At 45.6% G+C, this 20,697-nt stretch overlaps 1 protein-coding gene and 1 long non-coding RNA gene across 7 annotated transcripts; one reads left to right on the top strand and one right to left on the bottom strand.

Annotated features, from left to right (window-relative positions):
- Positions 1-861: 861 nt before the first annotated feature.
- On the bottom strand, positions 862-10,174 carry TMEM14B (transmembrane protein 14B). 6 transcript variants are annotated; one of them, XM_001167565.7, is made up of 6 exons: positions 9,933-10,174; positions 8,548-8,614; positions 8,118-8,194; positions 6,599-6,700; positions 2,617-2,707; positions 862-1,380 (listed from the first exon to the last, which is right to left on the bottom strand). In XM_001167565.7, exons 2-6 carry the CDS (start codon positions 8,568-8,570, stop codon positions 1,329-1,331), a joined length of 345 nt encoding a protein of 114 aa, XP_001167565.1. In that variant the 5' UTR covers positions 8,571-8,614; positions 9,933-10,174; the 3' UTR covers positions 862-1,328. The 6 variants fall into 6 exon arrangements, with proteins under 6 accessions (XP_001167565.1, XP_063668848.1, XP_016810379.1 ...); XM_063812778.1 differs by having other exon boundaries at positions 9,807-9,994; XM_016954890.4 differs by lacking the exon at positions 6,599-6,700 and having other exon boundaries at positions 9,933-10,057.
- Positions 10,144-11,366, top strand: LOC129144211 (uncharacterized). The gene is made up of 2 exons (XR_008548410.1): positions 10,144-10,353; positions 10,572-11,366. It is a non-coding gene; the product is annotated as an uncharacterized LOC129144211 (long non-coding RNA).
- The last annotated feature ends 9,331 nt before the right edge of the window (positions 11,367-20,697 follow it).

The following is a 20,697-nucleotide window of genomic DNA, read 5'->3' as shown; positions in this document are numbered from 1 at the left end:
ATTTTTGAATTTTTAGTAGAGACAGGGTTTCACCATGTTGGCCAGGCTGGTCTCAAACTCCTGACCTCAGGTGATCCACCCATCTCGGCCTCCCAAAGTGTTGGCACTACAGGCGTGAGCCACCGTGCCCGGCTCCTTACCTTTTTAAAGCGGGAATGAAAACTAAAACAAAGGGCACCAGATTGAGTTAATTCTTCATGTTGAAACATGAATAAAGTGAACTAAAAACGTACCAGTATCCAGTAAATGTGTCCAATGTAGAGCCCAAACTAGGTGATTCAAGCTCTAGATGGGTCTTCTAGTTTCACAATTATATATGAACTAATTAACAAAAAAACCCACTTCTTTTCTTCTTCTTTTTTTGCTACACAGTCCTAAATCTTAGAAATCCTCAGTGGCCATGCTCATTACCCCAGCACTTTGGGAGGCCAAGGAGAGAGAATCGCATGAGACCAGGAGTTTGATACCAGCCTGGGCAACAGAGCAAGACCCCATCTCTACAAAAAAATAAAATAAATTAGCGAGGTGGTATGCACCAGTAGTACCAGCTATTCAGGAGGCTGAAGTGGGATGACTGAACCCAAGAGTTTGAGGCTACAGTGAGATATGATTGTACCACTGCCCTCCAGCCTAGGTGACAGAGAAAGACCCTGTCTCTTAAAAAACAAACAAAAAAATCCTCAGAGATCATTTTTGAAACAAGCTTCAATGCAATGTACAATCAAATAACTTTCCTTGGTCCTTAAATTACTCAAAATAGGTAATTTCTAAATATCGACAAAATACTTTCAAGTTTCTATATCTAGCAACATCTCATTCTATGAACTAGATCAGCTCTTGCAATGAAGACACCATAGGAAATATTATTTATAGTAAACTTTATTTTCATTGATATTTCACTTAACATAATTTCAAAGTCAGTCTGTGGTCTAAGATGAGCAAAAGAAAAGATATTCTAAATCTCTCAAGAGATTTTTTTTCACACTGTTCCTCTGAGCAGGGAATGGGGTTTCAGGGTTCTCAATGTCAACACCTAACATTTTACCCTTGAGATTTACCTATAGATACAGAAAGAAGAGATAAAATCAATATACAAGAATCGATCTCTATGAGGGTCTCAATAAGCTCATGTTACATGCTCACCACCTCTGTAGGGTTATAATGGTAACAACTGATTTTCCACCCCTCCGCCAAATTTGGTGTCTTTTTTTTTTTTAGGTAAAATGTCAGATGCAAAAATGCTGCACTTATTTCTCTTAATACATTGAAAATAGTGGAAGATGCAGATTTTTAATCCTTCATGAGTCCAAGCTGGAACATGACTTCTGCTAATCAGATGTCATCAACATACGAACTCCAACTTTGGCGGCCATCAGCAAACTGTTTAAAACAAGTAAGATAGAAAACGTCAGGTAAAGGACAGAACAGGCAACTATGTTTTTAAGGAACTAAACTCTGCAGGTTCCTCACAACTGTGTGGGGGAGGAGGTACTAAGGCAAGAGTGGTCAGAGGTAAAATTTCCATCCCTGGGGGAACCAGAGAAAAAGCAAGCCAAGGGACAGTTTCACTGAGGTCTTAAAATAGCACACATGAGCTAGATCCTAATCCAACTGCCAGTAATTTGAAGAGATGAAGAAATGGAGGCAAGAGAAAGCAAGGCCTCCCCACCATCACAGATCTGATTTATGGTAGACTCCAGCCTCTCAGTTTACTGTTCTAGACCTTGCTCCATATTGACTCTTTTGCTTCAGGTATAAAATATTATACTGGCAGCATCACGACTATGATCAGAGTAGAGTATGTAATCTTTCTTGAAAACAGGTTTTTAAAAATTCCCCTGCCTTCAGGATGTCTTTATCATACTTAACAAGTGAACTTTTTTTTTTTTTTGAGACGGACTCTCACTCATTGTTGCCCAGGCTGCAGTGCAGCGGCACGATTTCAACTTACTGCAACCTCCGCCTCCCCAGTTCAAGCGAGTCTCCTGCCTCGACCTTCCGAGTAGCTGGGATTACAGGCGTGCACCACCGCACCCACCTAATTTTTGTATTTTTCATAGAGAGGAGTTTCACCATGTTGGCCAGGCTGGTCTCAAACTCCTGACCTCAAGTGATATGCCCGCCATGGCCTCCCACTGTGCTTGGATTACAGGTGTGAGCCACCGTGCCTGGCCTACAACTACATTTTTTAAAAACCACAATTTGGTTTAGGTATTATAATCAAAATGAGAAAACAGGATTCAATCAAAATTTCCTTTTAGCAAAATTTTCTATAAAAGACACCTACACATCTAAGAAATATGGGACCCCCACACATCCTCTGCAAATCACACAAAAGGCTGCGCAGTCATAGCTTTGCACTAAAACTTCTGCCACCATATAGGAAGGAGCTAGGACCAGAGAACAAAGCCATCTCCACAGTGAATGGATATACTCATGTCATTTGACATTAAATCAACTATTGTTTTTGAAGCATCTCCTATTAGTGTATAAATCAAACGTCAGTTGATGCATAGCATCAGATATTCTGAAACAAGTAAGGTTTTGAATGCATAAAGTATTCTGGGCAATAAACTGAACTCTACATGGTAAAGAAGAGTAATAGAATGAAAGTACCTGGCACCTGCAATTAAACCTACAGGCATGAATTTTCCATAGTAGTAGGATCTCATTCCCATAACACCAACAAAAGTAACAGATGTAGCGGCTGAAAAAGATACAAAGAAGGGTCAAAACTCATTAGTCTTCTACTCAGGGGAATCAGAAGTAGACCAAGCCCCACCAATCTCTCAAGGCTCACGCCTCATCCTATGCTTATTCCTCCTTCCCCAAGTAGGGGAGATTACTAGCTGCCCACATCCTATGGGTCCAAATACCAATACTGGCCAAGTAGGGCCCTTCACAGCCTGGTCCCTGCCTGCCCTTCCAGCCTCATCTCTTACCACTTGTCTTCTGCAAAACCCACACTTTAGCCATCAATGTGTTAGTTTTCTCCAAAATGCTGTTGTTTCTCACGCCCTGCAGACGCTATTTCTTCTACCCTGCACGCAATTCCCACTGGGTATCTGTCAAAGCACCTACTACATGTCAAGCGCTGTGCTAGGAGCTGGAGAATACAAAGGTAATCGTAACTGTCTCTGCCCTTTTACAATGCTTCAGGTCTGATGGGACAGACTTTAAACAATCACACAAAGAAAAACAAGGTACAATGTGTACTTCAGGTATAATTGATGCTACACAAAAAAGCTCAACAGGGGGATCAACCTATTCAGGGAGATCATGCAAGGCTTTTAGCCAAGGAAGTGAAGACTGACTGAGATCTGAAATTACAGCAGGCGTTAATAAGCTGAAGGATGGGAATGCCCTTTCCAGGCAGAGGGGACAGTATATGCAGAGGCCCTGTGGTGACAGGGAGCATGGCACATTCACCCTAAAAGGGCAGCGTGGCACAGAAGTCAAGATGCAGTTTGTGAGTAAGAGGCGCCAGACCACATAGAGCCTTGAAGGCCATACTAAGGATTGGGTTTTCATCATAAGAGCAATGAGAAGCTATTAAAGGATACTAAGCAGAGGGATGCATGAACACAGTTGCATTATTATTATTATTTTTTGAGACAGAGTCTCACTCTGCAACACACGCTGGAGTGCAGTGGCATGATCTCAGCTCACTACAACCTCTACCTCCTGGGTTCAAGCAATGCTGAAGCCTTTTTTAATTTTAGTGGAGACAGGGTTTCACCATGTTGCCCAGGGTGGTCTCGAACTCCTGAGCTCGGCAATCCGCCTGCCTTGGCCTCCCAAAGTGCTAGGACTACAGGCGGGAGCCACCGCAACCGGCCCAGAGTTGCATTTTGAAAGCGTAATTCTAGCTATACTATAGAGAACAAACTTCAGGGAAACTAGAGGGTACATGGGGATACCAGCTAAGGAACGTCCTTGGGAATGCAGGTAAGAAAGAGGGGATAACTGGGACTAGGACGATGGCTGTGCAGATGAAAAAGAGGACAACTCAGGATAAGGGCGAGAGGTAGTGTCGACAAGACCTGCTGATGAATTAGTCAGAAAGGGGGTGGTGGAAAGGAAAGAGAGCAATCAAGAACCGAATGGATGGAGAACAGAAGACAGGGAGTGTGTGGCCATGAGGTTAGGTCCGGGCAGATTCCTGGAGACATCTCAAGGAAAGTGGGCAGATGAATACATGAGAGTCCAGCCTGGAGGAGAGAGAAATTTGTGTCATTTGTGTATCAGTGGAAATTAAAGGCATAGGCTTCAATGAAACTGTCAAGTGAGTAGACAAAAAGAGCCTGAAGAACTTCAATATCTAGTGGCCAAAAAGGAAAATGGGTTGCCAAAAGAGAATGAGAGGATAAAAAGGGAAACCAGGAGAATGGAAAATGATTGGTCAACCGTGCTGAGAACTGCTAAATGGCCAAGTAAAATAAGGACTGAAAAATGTACATTGGATTTTGTACAAACACAGGTCACTGGCAGCCTCAGGGAGAGCTATTCCACAAACACAGGGACAGAAACAGAGACTGAAATGGGCTGATCATGTGTGATGGGAGAGGAAGCATAAATGATCTTTATTTTTTGAAACGGAGTTTCGCTCTTGTTGCCCAGGCTGGAGTGCAGTGGCGTCATCTCGGCTCACCGCGACCTCCACTTCCCGGGTTCAAGCGATTCTCCTGCCTCAGCCTCCTGAGTGGCTGGGATTACAGGTGATAGCCACCAAGCCCGGCTAATTTTGTATTTTTAGTAGAGATGGGGCTTTCTCCAAGTTGGTCAGACTGGTCTCCAACTCCCGACCTCAGGTGAGCCGCCTGCCTCGGTCTCCCAAAGTGCTGGGATTATACGCGTGAGCCACCACGCCCAGCTGCATAAATGATCTTTAAGAAGTTTGTGGTCTACCGCCATACCACCCTAAATGTGCTAGATCTTGTCTGATCCCAGAAGCTAAGCAGGGTCGGTCCGTTCCTGCATGGTACTTGGATGGGAGACTACCACCCCACCTTCAGGGAAACACCAGGTGCTGTAGGCTTTTGGCCTCTCACTCCCTCCCTCTTTCCCTCTTGGCTGGGCGTGCTGCCTCATGGCTGTAATCCCAGCACTTCGGGAGTCCGAGGTGGGCAGATCACCTGAGGTCAGGCATTCCAAATCAGCCCAGACAACATGGCAAAACCCCTGCACCTGCTAAAAATGCAAACGTTAGCCTGACATGGTGGGAGACACCTGTAATCCCAGCTACCTAGAAGGCTGAGGCAGGAGAACCACTTGAATCCAAGAGGCGGAGGTTGCAGTGAGCCAAGACCGTGCCACTGCACTCTAGCCTGGGCGACACAGTGAGACTCTGTCTCAAAAAAAAAAAAAAAAAAAAAAAAAAAAAGGTAGTTTATGAAGGGGAAGGAGACAAGCACATCTGAATATCAATGCGGGGATCCACCTAAAAGGAGGAATACAAATACAAGACAGGATCCTGGCCAGTGTAAAGGTCTGGAGACGGTCAGGGAGAAGACACCCAAAGCCCAGAGGAAGACACTGGTGTTGGAGAGGAGGGAAACAGGACGAGGGGAGGCTTGGAGATTAAAGGCTCCAGGAGTCCCCACCTGATGGCTGCTGTTTTTTCCCTACAATAGGCGTGAGGTCATTTGCTGAGTGGAGTAGGATCAGAGAAAGGGAAAATGCAGGCTCAAGTCATTCTGGAGCATGAGGGAGGGAGCTGTTAGGCAGAGCTGGGACCTGGACGCACCTCCTTCCCCAGCACACCCCATTAGCCATCATGGACCTCCCTTCCCAACCCCAGCTGTGTACAGATCACACGGCTTCTCCCTCCCACATGGCACTCATTCTCACACGGGGTTTGTAGAGACCGCAAGGAACCCACACTCCTAGCAGTGTCTGACACATGGGTGGAGCTCCACAGAAATGTACTGAAAACCACTCTGATGAGGACTCTTATGTCCTCCACACCACTCACTGTCCTCACTGTCCGTGCTGCTCACAGGGTACCTTTCCAGTCCTGCTTCTATGCTCATGTCTTACTTCCCCAGTGAAGTCAGTTGAAAGCTCCTTGAAAGCATGGTCTACGTCTTATATATTTAGTTAGCTGACTGCTAAAGAGGTGATTTTCAAATAGGAAAAACGTAACGCAGCTGCAAACCTAACCCAGATATGTGATATTTTAGTGATACTGAGGCCAATGGTCTTCAGCGGAAAACCTCAACGGTTGACACATATTTGTCTTATACAAGTTTAATGCTGACTTTACTGGGTAAATATGGGTAATACAAGTTTGATGCTAATTCTACTGGGTAAACACTGAAAATAAGGCCCACAGAGGATGGATGACTTTCTGAGAGTCACACAATTCACAAGGTATGGAAATCTTTCCATATTATCTACATAAACAATAAACAGGAACCAGGACAATTCCCACCACCCTTCTCCTATTTTAAAACTTTGAGGACTTGGACTTGGAGAAGCAGTGAAACTGTCGTAAATTAAGTGGGAAGAACTCGCTCCATCCCACCAAACCAGGGTCTTTTGGAAAAGAATATTCCAGATACATGATTGCCCTAAGGAGACGCTGAAGCAGACATACCTAGGAAACCCCAAACGTTCCTTGGATCCTGATACAGCTGGTAAGCACCCAGGCCGGCTAGACTGCCGAAGAGCAGCCCTGCAGCCAGGGACGGCACGCTGCCTAGAAGGAAGCAAACGCAGCTTGCATTGTAATGTCAGGCACTTATTTCACTAACGGAATCCACCAGACCCCCTGCCCTACAAAGGACAGCACAGAGAACTCTCAACACAACTCACAGCCAAGGTGGACTCAAGCAGGAAGGCGTTAAGGAGAGTGTGCTATCTTCTCAGAGAAGTCAGGGTCTTCCCACCCCATTTTTCTCTCCTCTAATAGGCAGGGCACTTCCATCTAAGGAAAGGAAAGAAGGCCATCTTCCCTCCTTAGACGGAACTATGGCTAGGCCTTCTTTTGTAATGCCTAATCTTGTTTTTACTAACCCTGTTTTTAGACTCTCCCTTTCCTTTAATCACCTAGCCTTGTTTCCACCTGAATTGACTCTTCCTTAGCTAAGAGAGCCAGACAGACTCCATCTTGGCTCTTTCACTGGCAGCCCCTTCCTCAAGGACTTAACTTGTGCAAGCTGACTCCCAGCACATCCAAGAATGCAATTAACTGATAAGATACTGTGGCGAGCTATATCCGCAGTTCCCAGGAATTCGTCCGACGCCCAAAACCCCGCGTCTATCACCTTGTAATAGTCTTAAAGCCCCTGCACCTGGAACTGTTTACTTTCCTGTAACCATTTATCCTTTTAACTTTTTTGCCTACTTTACTTCAGTAAAATTGTTTTAACTAGACCCCCCCCACCCCATTCTAAACCAAAGTATAAAAGAAAATCTAGCCCCTTCTTCAAGGCTGAGAGAACTTTGAGTGTTAGCCGTCTTTTAGCCCCCAGCTAAATAAACAGACTCTTAATTCGTCTCAAAGTGTGGCGTTTTCTCTAACTCGCTCAAGTACAACACTTTCTAATCAGGCCTCATCAACCATGAAGGGCTGGAATTGTGTACAGGCAGGACCTCCGGCAAATCACAAAAGCAGAGGGAAATAGGGCCAGGCAGTTAAAAAAAAAATAGGAGATCAGGAGAATAAGAAGTCTGGTGCAGGGATTGGGGTGGGAATGCAGGCAAGGACTAGGGGGCAAAAACAAGCACAGCCACTGACACACCCCTGCCTGGCCTAACTTCAAAATACCAGTCTGTGTAGGCCAGAGGTTGACTACTACTTAAGCCCAGAGATGGCACTTGGGGGTCATGGCTGATGAATGGCAGTCAATGATAATAACAAACTACAACCACCCCTGCCTACCTTTAGATAAAGAGGCAAAAATAAGTAATTCCACAAGACGCCTGGCTCAGCTTCACCAGATAAGCAAAAGGCAAGGGCAGGAGCTGCAAGACTGACAAGGAAGCCTGCACTCCAGCTTGGGGACCTACAGCAAAGCTGAGTCAAACGAGATTGCTTCTCAGGGACACAGGCACTCACATTTCACTGGAACAACGTGAAGATGTTAAGAGGCTAAGTAACAACAAAACCCTACCTGCTTTTACATAGCCAACGATCCCACCAGAAACAACCAGTGCTGTGTAGCCAAAGCCAAACCAATGCAAAGGCACTCTGAAAACACAAGAGAAGTCAGTGAGAAGTCAGTGCTAACCTGGATTTAAAAACAAATCATATTGTCATAGGATGGGGCTAAAAGGTAATCATTCCCCACAGGTCCTATCTGCCCACAGGTCCTATCACTGAAAATAAGCACCACAGAGGTTGGATGACTTTCTGAGAGTCACACAACTCAGCAAAGCCAGAGCTGGGACTCAAACCCAAGTTTCTGGCCCACAGGTCCAGTGATCCTCCCATCCCCCACGCTATCCCAGGCAGTCTACTCTTAGGGTTCTTTTCAGCTGAGGAAAGGAACTCTGGTTTCCAGAAGCTCCTGGCTACTCTCTAACCATTTACTGTCTACTCACAATGGGAAGAGGGGCTTCTCCATTCTTCTCTTCTCAGTCCAGAAAGGAGACTACCCCAGGCCTGCATCTGGGGAAAACAAGCCGGATCAGCAGTGGTTAAAAGCACAGCTCCCCAGCAGTCAGAAAGAAGTATGTCCAACCTGCAGGCTATGCAACCTAAGTCTCAGTATCCTTCACTGTACCTTGAGGATAACACTGGTACCAATTTCCTGGGGGTGTTGTGGCATTCAATGGATGTCACATGTAAAGGTGCTTAGCACCTAGTAAACCCTGAACAGATGCCGATCATTTCACATAGGTCCACAGGAAACTCAGCAAGATCCACTGACCAGCTCTATAATCAGGGAATGTGTTAGTCATTTCATTAAGCACTCACATTATCACTAAATCGGAAAGCAAATACTTCCGTGCCCTTAATCCAACTACTTTAATGTCTCTTTTGAGGGGTGGTAGGGGTGTTGCTTTTCTTCACTGATGCAACAGCCAATTTCAATACTCAATTTGTTTTTTTTAGAAACTTCTGCATCCAACTCACAGTTCTCGTTAGGAGGGCAGAAGGGGAGGGTAAAATACACGGAAACTCAAGTCAGAATCACATGTGACATTGCACCCTTGGAAAAACAGCTCCTATTTTCTTACAGAAAAGTATTCTGTATGCAGTGAGCCTAACAAGATGGAAAACAATGCATACCCCGTTTATTCTGTTTAAAGAATTAGGCCAGGCAAAGTGGCTCACGCCTGTAATCCCAGTAATTTGGGAGGCCCAGGCAGGCGGATTACCTGAGGTTAGGAGTTCGAGAACAGCTTGGTCAACATGGTGAAACCCATATTCTATTAAAACACACACACACACACAAATCGGGCATGATGGCATGCACCTGTAATCCCAGCTACTTGGGAGGCTGAGGTGGGAGGATGGCTTGAGCCCAAGAGGCAGAGGCTGCAATAAGACATATTCAGGCTACTGCACTCCAGGCTGGGCGACACAGCGAGAACCCCTCCCCACCCCCCCAAAAAAGAAAGAATTAATTTCCCATAAAACGGGGAAGGGCAGCGGCCTTGGGATCTTGCCCACAGTTCTTAACTCCAGGCGGCACTGAGTAAGGGAGGCTTTTAAAGAGCTGGAGCAACAAAACCACCAGGAAACGAGGCAACACTATGCTACAAGGGTAAGCCTTTGCCTCAGGAGCTCAGGGGCTCCGCGCATCCACAGCCTCTTTTAAGACAAGCAGAAAATACCCAAGGAGAAAAGCACCGACCACACGGCATAAAGGCCCGCTGAATCGGGGGGACGAAAAGCAGACGGCCGTGAAACTCCTAAATAATCCCTAAAAGTTAAAAGTGGCAGGAAATAAAAACAATACTCTCCAAAGACCTGCACCGACCTGCCGAAGGCCCGCGGAGTCCACTACGGAGCGCAAGCCGCGGGACACAGCAGCCAGGTCTCGCCGGAAACGCGATTGCGTGCGCGCTGCGCCCCGGGGGCGCGGCAGGGCGGGGAGAAAGGCGGGTCGTCGTGGCGCGTGCGCAGTGTCCTTGGAGAGAGGTGAGCGGAGAATGGGGACAGTGGGGGCGGGGCTTGAGCCGCGGATTACCAGCACGCGCCCTGCATCCCGGGGGCGGGGAGTGGGGCGGGGCATCGCGGCGAGCGCCGTTGGCGGGGAACCGGGCGGGGAATCTCTGTGCTTCCTCAGTCCCCAGGCCCAGCACCTGCAGGGCCGAGCAGCTCCAGTCCCAGGTCCAATCCTGAGTGGCCAAAAGCCGGAAACCCGGAGTTGGAATTGGATCTTGCACAAGCTGGACCACGTAAGCTGGGCCAGGCCAGAGGTGGAGGCCACCGCTGCGGGAGGAGGGCATCTGATGATTTTGAAGGACCCCATTAACCAGGTGCGGGCCATCAGGGAGGATTGTCACTCTAGCCCGATCTTGTTTGTTTACACCAGGAAGGGCCTGCCTTCCACCTGCAAGAAAATATGGCAGCTGCAGAATAATGTGGTTCAATGCCAAATATCCGTTTGTTTTAGGGAGTGAGGCTACTTGAGAAGCATCTTAAATGGGGAGAGAGAGCAAGTTAAATCTGATTTCCACGCAGCTCTGTGGATTCCGAATGTCCACAGTATGATGTTATCTCCATTCCCACTTCCGAGCCGCTCCTCTTCTGTGTGTTTCCTGCACCACCATTCGCTCAGTTGCTCTACACTAAAATTTGCTGTCATCGTTGACTTCTCCCTCTCCTTCATCCCCTACAAGTATCAACATAGACAACTCCGATCAATGTAATCATCAGTGAATAAAGCAAATTGCAGCGCATATTCTTAAAGACAAACTTTCCACTTGCAGCAGCACCTACCTTCCAGATAGCTAAATTGAAGCCCGTGTTTATCATAGCTGCTTCTAACCAGCCAGAGCTGATAATAACTAAGAACTTGCAGGAATTGCAGTATGCCAGACCTTCAGTTTAATTGAAGACTTTCCTGAACAATTAATGAGACTTGTCTTAACCAGCAGGGAATGGCTTTAGGGACTCATTCTTCCCTATGCAGGTGCAAGCCTCAAACCTTAATTAGGATCATCCACCATGATCCTCGAGCCCTTCCTCACCTTATACTTGAAGAGGCTGAACCTCAAGAGAATTAAATTACCTACAGTCCTGGTCACTGGTAGAGCTATTATTTAAAGTAAGGTCTAATGTCAAAGCCTGCGTCCTTAATTCTACCATATGCTGCTTCTTGCAGTGTCGTTCCTCAACCAGAACACATAGCTCTTCTGTGTAGGTAAAGTCCATCAAAACATGTCATAAAATAAATTAAAGAAATTGGTTTCTGCTCTATTTCAATTAGTACCAGAGTAAAACAATCAATGATTTGTGTTTGGGAATATTTCTAGTTGGCATTAACGTTGTTAGGAGATAGCTTAGCTCTTCACTGGGGGCCCACTGAATTATCGGAACCCTGGAACACAAATGTGTCAAAAGGGTGTAATCAAAATTATGTCAGGGAACGTTAAGTTTTTAGTCTTTGGTCACTGAGGCCTATCAGTAGGTTTGGGTGTTTTGTTTTGTTTTTCCCACAAAGAGGCTTTGAGTAAGAATTGTGTCTGGTAGACAAACACAGGTACACACACAGGTGTGTACTCACACAGCAAGAGCAGTAGAGATCATCTCCCACAACACAAGAGCTCATGAAGAAAGGGAATTGAGCTTCAATGTAAGCATTAGTTTATCATTTTTGGAGCCTGAATGTGTTGACTTTACAAATTAAGAGGTCCCTGAACAAAAACGTCAAAAACAAATCCCAAGTTGCAGTCTGCCCAGGTAATTCATGTCTATCAAGTGTCTACAATACCAATTTCTACATCTTTGGGAGTATTTTATAGGTTTGTTTGAAGAGCAAGGTCAATAACTCTTTCCCCAAGAAATAAATGAAATCATAAAAAAACACACGCCTATTTTCTTAACCTAACCTATCTGCCATCTACTTCTAGATCATATTTATTGGAGCCATAAAAATATTAGCAGAAGCATATGCAGTTCTTATTATCTGCCACTGTTGGAAGCGCTTTACATATGTTAACTAACTTACACTTCATACCAACTCTGTGCAGTGACGACTATGATTATCTCCTGCTTTTACACATGGAAGAAATTGAGGCACAGAGTACAAGGTCACACAGCAAATGGCAGAGCTGTCCTAACTCTGCATTTGTTTCTTGCAGTGAAGAGTCTTTTTTCTGTCTCTTAGTCTGTTCTCAACACAGTGACCAGAGCACTTGTGTTAGAAGTCTGACTGTGCCATTTCTCTCCCCAAAACCCTCTGGTGGCACCCCTTTTTTCAGGCAGTGCTTTGCAAAGCCCCACACATCCACCTCCCTGACATCAGCATCTTCTCTTTCCCCCTCACTTGTGTTTCCTTCTTGCCCTCAGCTGCTTCATCTGCCTGGAACGCCTCCCCAGACAATCTCCTGGTTCACGCCCTCTCCTCCTTTCTGTCTTTACGCAAATGTCACTTCTCAGAGAGACCTTCCCTGATCACCTGATTTAAAACTTCAACTCATCTGCATTTCCCCTGACAGCATCTTTCCTTCCATGACAATTCCCTGCTAACCTGCTCTGTAACTGGCTTAATCATCGTAGAGCCTACCTCCCCCTTTTTTGCATGTTCGTTTCATGGGAGTGATGATATTTATGCAGCATTTAGCACAGTGCCTGGCCCATAACCAGTACTCAGTAAACATGTGTTGAATGGACAAGCAGATGTGGAGTGAGAAATGAGAGGGGTGGTCGGCAGACAGGAGAACAAAGGCCACGTGTACAGTTTGCCCTGGCTGTACCCTGGTTCTTCCTGCCTTGGCCTCAGCCAGATACACCTGTGTCCTTCTCATGTACTTACCCCCATGCCCTCTGTTGAAGCTTAGGACATCCAGAGTTGCATTTGTTTCTTGCAGTGAAGAGTCTTTTAAAATCTGAAATAGGCTGTGAGCGGTGGCTCACGCCTGTAATCCCATCACTTTGGGAGGCTGAGGCACATGGATCACCTGAGGTCAGGAGTTCGAGACTAGCCTGGCCAACATGGTGAAACGCTGTCTCTACTAACAATACAAAAAAAAAATAGCCGGGTGTGGTGGTGCACGCCTGTAATCCCAGCTACTCAGGAGGCTGAGATGGAAGAATCGCTTGAACCTAGGAGGCAGAGGTTGTAGTAAGCCGAGATCACTCCACTGCACTCCAGCCTGGGTGACAGAGGGAGACTCCATTTCCAAAAAAAAAAAAAGAAAAATGAAAAATTGAGTTGACATCATGTGCCCTGTGTCATTCAAAAACTAAACATTTCACTAATCAGTCAAGCTGCCCATGACTGCCCCAGGCCATTGCATTCAATATGTTAATTTATTTACCAAAGCTGTGTCTTTCAGAAGGGTTGTGTTTTTCCTTTTAGCCCTCAGAATCTAGGATAGCACCTGGCACACATGGTGAGCACTCACTACATGGCTGTCGGATAAACAATGGAGCAAGGAAGGTGGAGGTGGATGCTTACACGTGGGGAATTGTATCAGGAAGGACTGTATGTGTGATTAAAACCTGTTCTACATAAATAGAAAAGTTGATCATTCAACACATGGACGGCTAAGACTATATGCAGACTATCCATTCTCAGGAGGAAAAGGGAAGCAATCTACCTGACCTCCCCAAATGGATTCCGTATTTTGATAAGAATTGTTATCATGTGGGAAATGCGATGGCCTCCAGCTATACTACCTCTCAGAGATCAGTGAGCAGAAAAGCTCACAGATCAAATTAAAATGCTTGAATCTCTTAGTTTATTTAAATCAATTTAAAGAGACAGTGAAAAGCAAGAGGAAAGAGGTGGGATAAGTAAACGCTGTTAAGAGACGGTGCAAATCTGGTGGAAGATGCCTGCTACCTAAAGCCTACCTCATACAATGTTCAGGGGCCACCATCCCCCACCTGCCCCAACCTCCACCCCTCTCTGTGATATTGACTTTCCTGTGGATGGTGGTGCTGAAGACGAGAGGTTTGAGCAAGGAGACTCAAAGAGGCAAGGTGCCCCACGCCAATGACACAAACTTGCTCTGTCCGAGATGCAGGTACAAGCAAGCCTGGCAGAGAGCTGAGCTTTGCCTATTGGCCTGTGGAGCAACCATGGGTTTTACTGTGTTTCTTGGACAGAGGACACTTGGGGACAGAAGTGAATAGCATGACTATTTCATGCTTATGTATATTTTATGCACTGTATTTAGTGCCTCTTGGACATTTAATGTATCAAATATTTCATGCTCAGGTGTCTCATGTATACTTGGTAGCTAGGAATGTTAGGTATCCTGGACTTTCTATTCCTTTCTGTGTCTAACACATGTTCTACTTACTACTTAACACATCTAATAAAATCTGCCTATGTTTTAAAAACTAAGATTTATCTATACTTAACTTGTACTAAAAGCTTTCCCCTGTATTTCACAAACATATTAATCTTCCTTAAAAGTATTGAATACTCCCAAAAACAAATGTATATTCCAACTTTTTATTTTCAAATGCCACATTAAAAAAACACCCTCTGGCTGGGCGCAGTGGCTCATGTCTGTAATCCCAATATTTTGGGAGGCCAAGGCAAGCAGATCACTTGAGGTCAGGAGTTCGAAACCAGCCTGACCAACATGATGAAACCCAGTCTCTACAAAAAAAATAAGATTAGCTGGGTGTGGTGGTGGATGCCTGTAGTCACAGCTACTCAGGAGGCTGAGGCAGGAGGATTGCTTGAGCCCAGGAGTTCAAAGCTGCAGGAAGCTATAATCATGCCACTGCAAAAGGTGACAGAGACCCCGTGTCTTAAAATAGACTTAAGCCAGTTTAAGCCTTTCAGTTAAATGTCCCATGAAGAATTCTGTTTTGAGACTGAGTGTTGCTCTGTCACCCACGCTGGAGTGGTGGCGCGATCTTAGCTCACGGAAACCTCTGCCTCCCGGGTTGAGCGATTCTCCTGCTTCAGCCTCCCAAGTAGCTGGAATTACAGACACATGCCACCATGCCCTACTAATTTTCTTATTTTTACTAGAGACAGGTGTTTCAGCATATTGCCCAGGCTGTTCTGAAACTCCTGACTTCGTGATCCACCTACCTCAGCCTTCCAAAGTACTGGGATTACAGGTGTACTCCCTGTAAGCCACAGCTCCCGGCCCCCACCAAGAATTTTAAACAACTGATACGAATGTGTCCAAATATTGGTTCCTTCCGGTGGGTTCTTGGTCTCGCTGACTTCAGGAATGAAGCCACGGACCCTCACGGTGTTTACAGTTTTTAAAAATAGTGTGTCCACAGTCTGTTCCTTCAGCTGTTCGGATGTGTCTGGAGTTTCTTCTTTCCGCTGGGTTCAGTGGTCTGCACAGGCCTCAGGAGTGAAGCCACAGACCTTCGCCATTGACTGTTAACAGCTCTTAAAGGTGGTGCATCCAGAGCTGTTCATTCCTCCCCTGTGGGTTCATGGTCCCGCTGGCTTCAGAAGTGAAGCTGCAGACTTTCGCAGTCAGTGTTATATAGCTCATAAAGGCGGAACGTCCACAGTTGTTCATTCCTCCCTGTGGGCTCATGGTCTTGCTGGCTTCGGGAGTGAGGCTGCAGACCTTTGCAATGAGTGTTACAGCTCTTAAAGATGGCACCTCCAGAGTTGTTCGTTCCTCCCAACGGGCTTGTCGTTTACGCTAGTGTCAGGAGTGAACCTGCAGACTTTTACAGTGAGTGTTACAGCTCATAAAGGCAGTGAGGACCCAAACAGTAACCAGCAGTAAGATTTATTGCAAAGTGCAAAAGAAGAAAACTGCAACAGCATGGAACAGGACTGACAGGAGAGTTGCCACTGCTGGCTCCAGTGGCCTGCTTTTAGCGCCTTATTTGGCCCCACCCACATCCTGCTGATTGGTCCATTTTACAGAGTGCTGATTGGTCCGTTTTACAGAGTGCTGATTGATGCGTTTACAATCCTTTAGGTAGACACAAAAGTTCTCCAAGTCCCCACCTGATTAGCTAGACACAGAGTGCTGACTGGTGTGTTTGCAAACCTTTAGCTAAATACAGAGTGCTGATTAGTGTGTTTATAATCCTTTAGCTAGACAGAAAAGTTCTCCAAGTCCCCACCCGACCCAGAAGCCCAGCCGGCTTCACCTCTCAGGAATATCTGCATTATACTCAACCTTGCTGTAATATGCATTCCCTAGGAACTGACTAGAATTAAATAACATGGAAGCTTCATCAAGTTGCTTTTTTTTTTGAGACAGAGTCTCACTCTTGCCCAGGCTGGAGTGCAGTGGCATCATCTCGGCCCACTGCAACCTCTGCCTCCCGGGTTCAAGTAATTCTCCTGCCTCAGCCTCCCAAGCAGCTGGGATTACAGGTGCCAGCAACCACACCCGGCTAATTTTTTTGTCTTTAGTAGACACCGGGTTTCACCATGTTGACCAGGCTGGTCTTGAACTCCTGACCTCAGGTGATCCACCTCCCTCTGCCTCCCAAAGTGCTGGGATTATAGGTGTGAGCCACCACACCCAGCCTCAAGTAACTTCATTATCATAAGGTGATCCTACATTGATTCTAGGGAGAATGGCATAAGAGGAATTACATTTGTATCCATTTTTATTCCATCTAAAAATCATATTCAGAAACTTGCTTTTCTGGGATGATAGAGTAGATGTACTTTCCTCTCTCACTAAGTGCAACTAAAAACCCTGGACATCATATATAGATGACACATAAGAAGGCTCTGAAAGGTGGAGAAAAGTCTGACCAGTCAGGGATCTTGGGACTCAGGAATGCCATGGTAAGTTCCCTAAAATTGTTTCCCTTATATATCCCAGACTTAAATGTGAAAACCAACCGGGCATGGTGGCTCACGCCTGTAATCCCAGCTACTTGGGAGGCAGAGGCAGGAGAATGGCTTGAACTCGGGAGGCAGAGGTTGCAGTGAGCCGAGATCATGCCACTGCACTCCAGCCTGGGCAACACAGCGAGACAAAGCCTTAAAAAAAAAAAAAAAAAAAAGGTGAAAACCTAGCAGAATGGCCAGCCAGGCGTGGTGGCTCCTGCCTGTAATCCCAGCACTTTGGGAGGCTGAGGCGGGTGGATCACCTGAGGTCAGGAGTTCAAGACCACCCTGGCCAACATGGTGAAACCCCGTCTCCACTAAAAATACAAAAAATAGCTGGGCGTGGTGGTGGGAGCCTGTAGTCCCAGCTATGGAGGCTGAGGCAAGAGAATCACTTGAACCAGGGAGGCAGAGGTTGCAGTAAGCTGAGATCACACCACTGCACAACAAAAGCTAAACTCAGTCTCAAAGGAAAAAAAAAGAAAAAAAGAAAACCTAGCAGAATGGACAGGCATGGACCAAATAATAATAAAAAAAAAAGTACATGAACAAAAATCCTGCTCTTTCTAGCCAAAGGACCACACGAGGAGCAGCCTAGCAATACTTTCAGGCAGTGACCACTCTGCTGCAGCCAAACCACACATCAAACTGAAGCCCCACTCTGACCCATGCTCACAGGACACTAAGTAGGGAGCTGGTTGTTTCATTCCCAGTGGCTGGTATCAAGTCCCCTCCCCAATGTGGAGCCAATAGAGACCACAGGGAAAGCCACAGCTCCCAGACCACCTGGCACTAATAATAAGCCCCCACTCTTTGGGTGTCACTGGAGGTCAAGCAGAGAACCTCATGTGTCACCAAAAGTCACCTACTTCCATCTGGCAGTAGCATCCTTCTTCCCTTCCCCCAGAAGTGTCAGAGAAAATCAGTTAAAACAAGAGGTTTAAATAAGAGCCAGAGGCCGGAGCTCACGCCTGTAATCCCAGTACTTTGGGAGGGCGAGGCAGGCGGATCACTTGAGGTCGGTTCGAAACGAGCCTGGTAAACATGGTGAAACCTCGTCTTTACTAAAAATACAAAAATTAGGCGTGGTGGTGTGCGCCTGTAATTCCGGTTACTCGGGAGGCTGAGGCACGAGAATCGCTTGAACCCAGGAGGCGGAGGTTGCAGTGTGCCGAGATCACACCGCTGCACTCCAAACTGGGAGACAAATAGGACTCTTTTTATTTTTATTTTTTATTTTTGAGACAGAGTCTCGCTGTGTCGCCCAGGCTGGAGTGCAGTGGCACGATCTTGGCTCACTGCAAGCTCTGCCTCCCAGGTTCACGCCATTCTCCCGCCTCAGCCTCTGGAGTAGCTGGGACCACAGGCGTCCGCCACCACGCCTGGCTAATTTTTTGTATTTTTAGTAGAGACGGGGTCTCACTGTGTTAGCCAGGATGGTCTTGATCTCCTGACCTCGTGATCTGCCTGCCTCGGCCTCCCAAAGTGCTGGGATTACAGGCGTGAGCCACCGCGCCCGGCCGAGACTCTGTCTTAAAAAATAAATAAATAAGAGCCAGTGTCTCATAACATAACACAAATGTGTCCAGAATTCAATAGAAATCACTCAGTATATAGTCATGTGCCACATTAACTATGTTTTTGGTCAATGAGAGACCACGTTTATGATGCGAATACCGTTAAGATTATAAAACCATATTTTTACTGTCCCTTTTCTGTGCTTAATTATGTTTAGATATTCAAATACTTACCATTGGCCGGGCGCGGTGGCTCATGCCTGTAATCCCAGCACTTTTGGGAGGCTGAGGTGGGCAGATTACCTGTGGTCAGGAGTTCAAGACCAGCCTGGCCAACACGGTGAAACCCCGTCTCTACTAAATATACAAAAATTAGCCAGGCATTGTGGCAGGTGCCTGTAATCTCAGCTACTTGGGAGGCTGAGGCACGAGAATCACTTGAACCTGAGAGATAGAGGTTGCAGTGAGCCGAGATCATGCCATCACACCCCAGTCTGGGCAACAGAGCAAGACTCTGACTCAAAACAAACAAACAAACAAACACCCAGTAGATTTGATCAATGTATTCAGCAAAGACTTACTAAATTCCCTACTGTGTTCTAAGTATATATGTTAGTAACAAAAGTGTTGCTTTTCCTGCCTTTATACAACATTTATTCTAGAGGCAGATATTCAATAAACATACAAAAACATGCATGTTTGCAAATTATGACGAGTGCTATTAAGAAAAAGAACAGGATGTTATAGAGAGCTAAAAGAGAAATATAAGTGTAGTCAGGGACCACTGAGTAGTTTTAAGACTAGAAGTCTATACTTGAGCTATGCCTCTGCCTGCTGGATAAAGAATGACTTATAGGGCCATAGCATGAAAAGAAGTATTCCTTGCAGAAGATTATTTAAATAACCAGGTAAAAGATAGAAAGGGTTGGACTTGGATATTAGCAATATTATGGGAGAGAATGGATTATGGCTATTGATAGAAAGCTATTCGTTTTCAGTGTTGATCTTGTTTCTTGCTGCTTTAAAGATCTCTGTTAGTTCCAATCGGTTTTTAGTTGCTTCTCATGGATTTTCCAGATAGATAATTATCAGCTGTTAAAAATGTTTAAGTTATTTTCTACTATTAATTTATAACTCTCAAATTATCTTTTTTATTGCTTTGTCTAATTTCTCTAGAACTATGTTGAATGTTGCCAGTGATAGTAAACATCCTATTATTTCTAACTTTAACATAAAGCCATAGAATCAGATAAAGAGTAGCTAATAAAAACCGAAAGCAAGTAATATGCTTGAGTGAGGTGACAGAAGCAGCAACATTAACGTCAGGAATTCATTTTGTTCAGACTGATATCTAGTTAGAAAATACATGAAAAATACCCATTCATAATAACAAAACTATAAAATACTACAAAATACAAAAAATTCAAAATACCACAAAACTATAAAATAATCCACGATCTTACTAAAAGTGTAAAGTACTAAGTGAATAAAGCTCTAAAATATTGTTTTAGGACATTTTTAAAAAAACCTGAACTTGCCGGGCGTGGTGGCTCATGCCTGTAATCCATTTGCCAGCTGAAGTGGGTAGATCACCTGAGGTCAGGAGTTCAAGACCAGCCTGGCCAACATGGCGAAATGCTGCCTCTACCAAAAACACAAAAATTAGTCAGGTGTGGTGGCAGGCTCCTGTAATCCCAGCTATTTGGGAGGCTGAGGCAGGACAATTGCTTGAACCTGGGAGGCAGAAGTTGCAGTGAGCTGAGATCATGCCACTGCACTCTAGCCTGGGCGACAGAGCGAGACACTGTCCCCCCCAAAAAAAAAAAAAAAGTCTGGGTGCAGTGGCTCACACCTGTAATCGCAGCACTTTGGGAGGCTGAGGCAGGTGGATCACCTGAGGTTGGGAGTTTAAGACCAGCCTGGCCAACATGGTGAAACCCCGTCTCTACTAAAAATACAAAAGTTAGCTGGCTGTGGTGGTGCACGTCTGTAATCCCAGCTACTTGGGAGGCTGAGGGAGGAGAATCACTTGAACCCAGGAGGCGGAGGTTGCAGTGAGCCAAGATCACGCCACTGCACTCCAGCCTGGGCAACAGACGAAGACTCTGTCTCAAAACAAACAAACAAACAAACAAACAAAACACCTGAATTAAATGAAGGAACATACAATGTTCCTGGATAAGAGGAAATATTTTAAAGCTTTCAATCTCCTTCATTATCTATCAATGTGTCATAATAAAATCCCAAGTAAAATTTAAAAATTA

Source organism: Pan troglodytes, chromosome 5 (assembly GCF_028858775.2).
Source record: "Pan troglodytes isolate AG18354 chromosome 5, NHGRI_mPanTro3-v2.0_pri, whole genome shotgun sequence".
Taxonomy (NCBI): Eukaryota; Metazoa; Chordata; class Mammalia; order Primates; family Hominidae; genus Pan; species Pan troglodytes.
Note: the sequence above shows the minus strand (reverse complement) of the source record. Positions and strands in the feature narration are given on the sequence as shown.

Excerpts from the sequence above, each read along its gene's own strand:
- TMEM14B (XM_054685595.2), bottom strand. The coding sequence starts at position 8,570 with ATGGAGAAGCCCCTCTTCCCATT. Across the intron at positions 8,195-8,547 it reads GAGAAGCCCCTCTTCCCATT|AGTGCCTTTGCATTGGTTTG; the intron begins GTGAGTAGACAG and ends TTGTGTTTTCAG. Across the intron at positions 6,701-8,117 it reads CGTTGGCTATGTAAAAGCAG|GCAGCGTGCCGTCCCTGGCT; the intron begins GTAGGGTTTTGT and ends GCTTCCTTCTAG.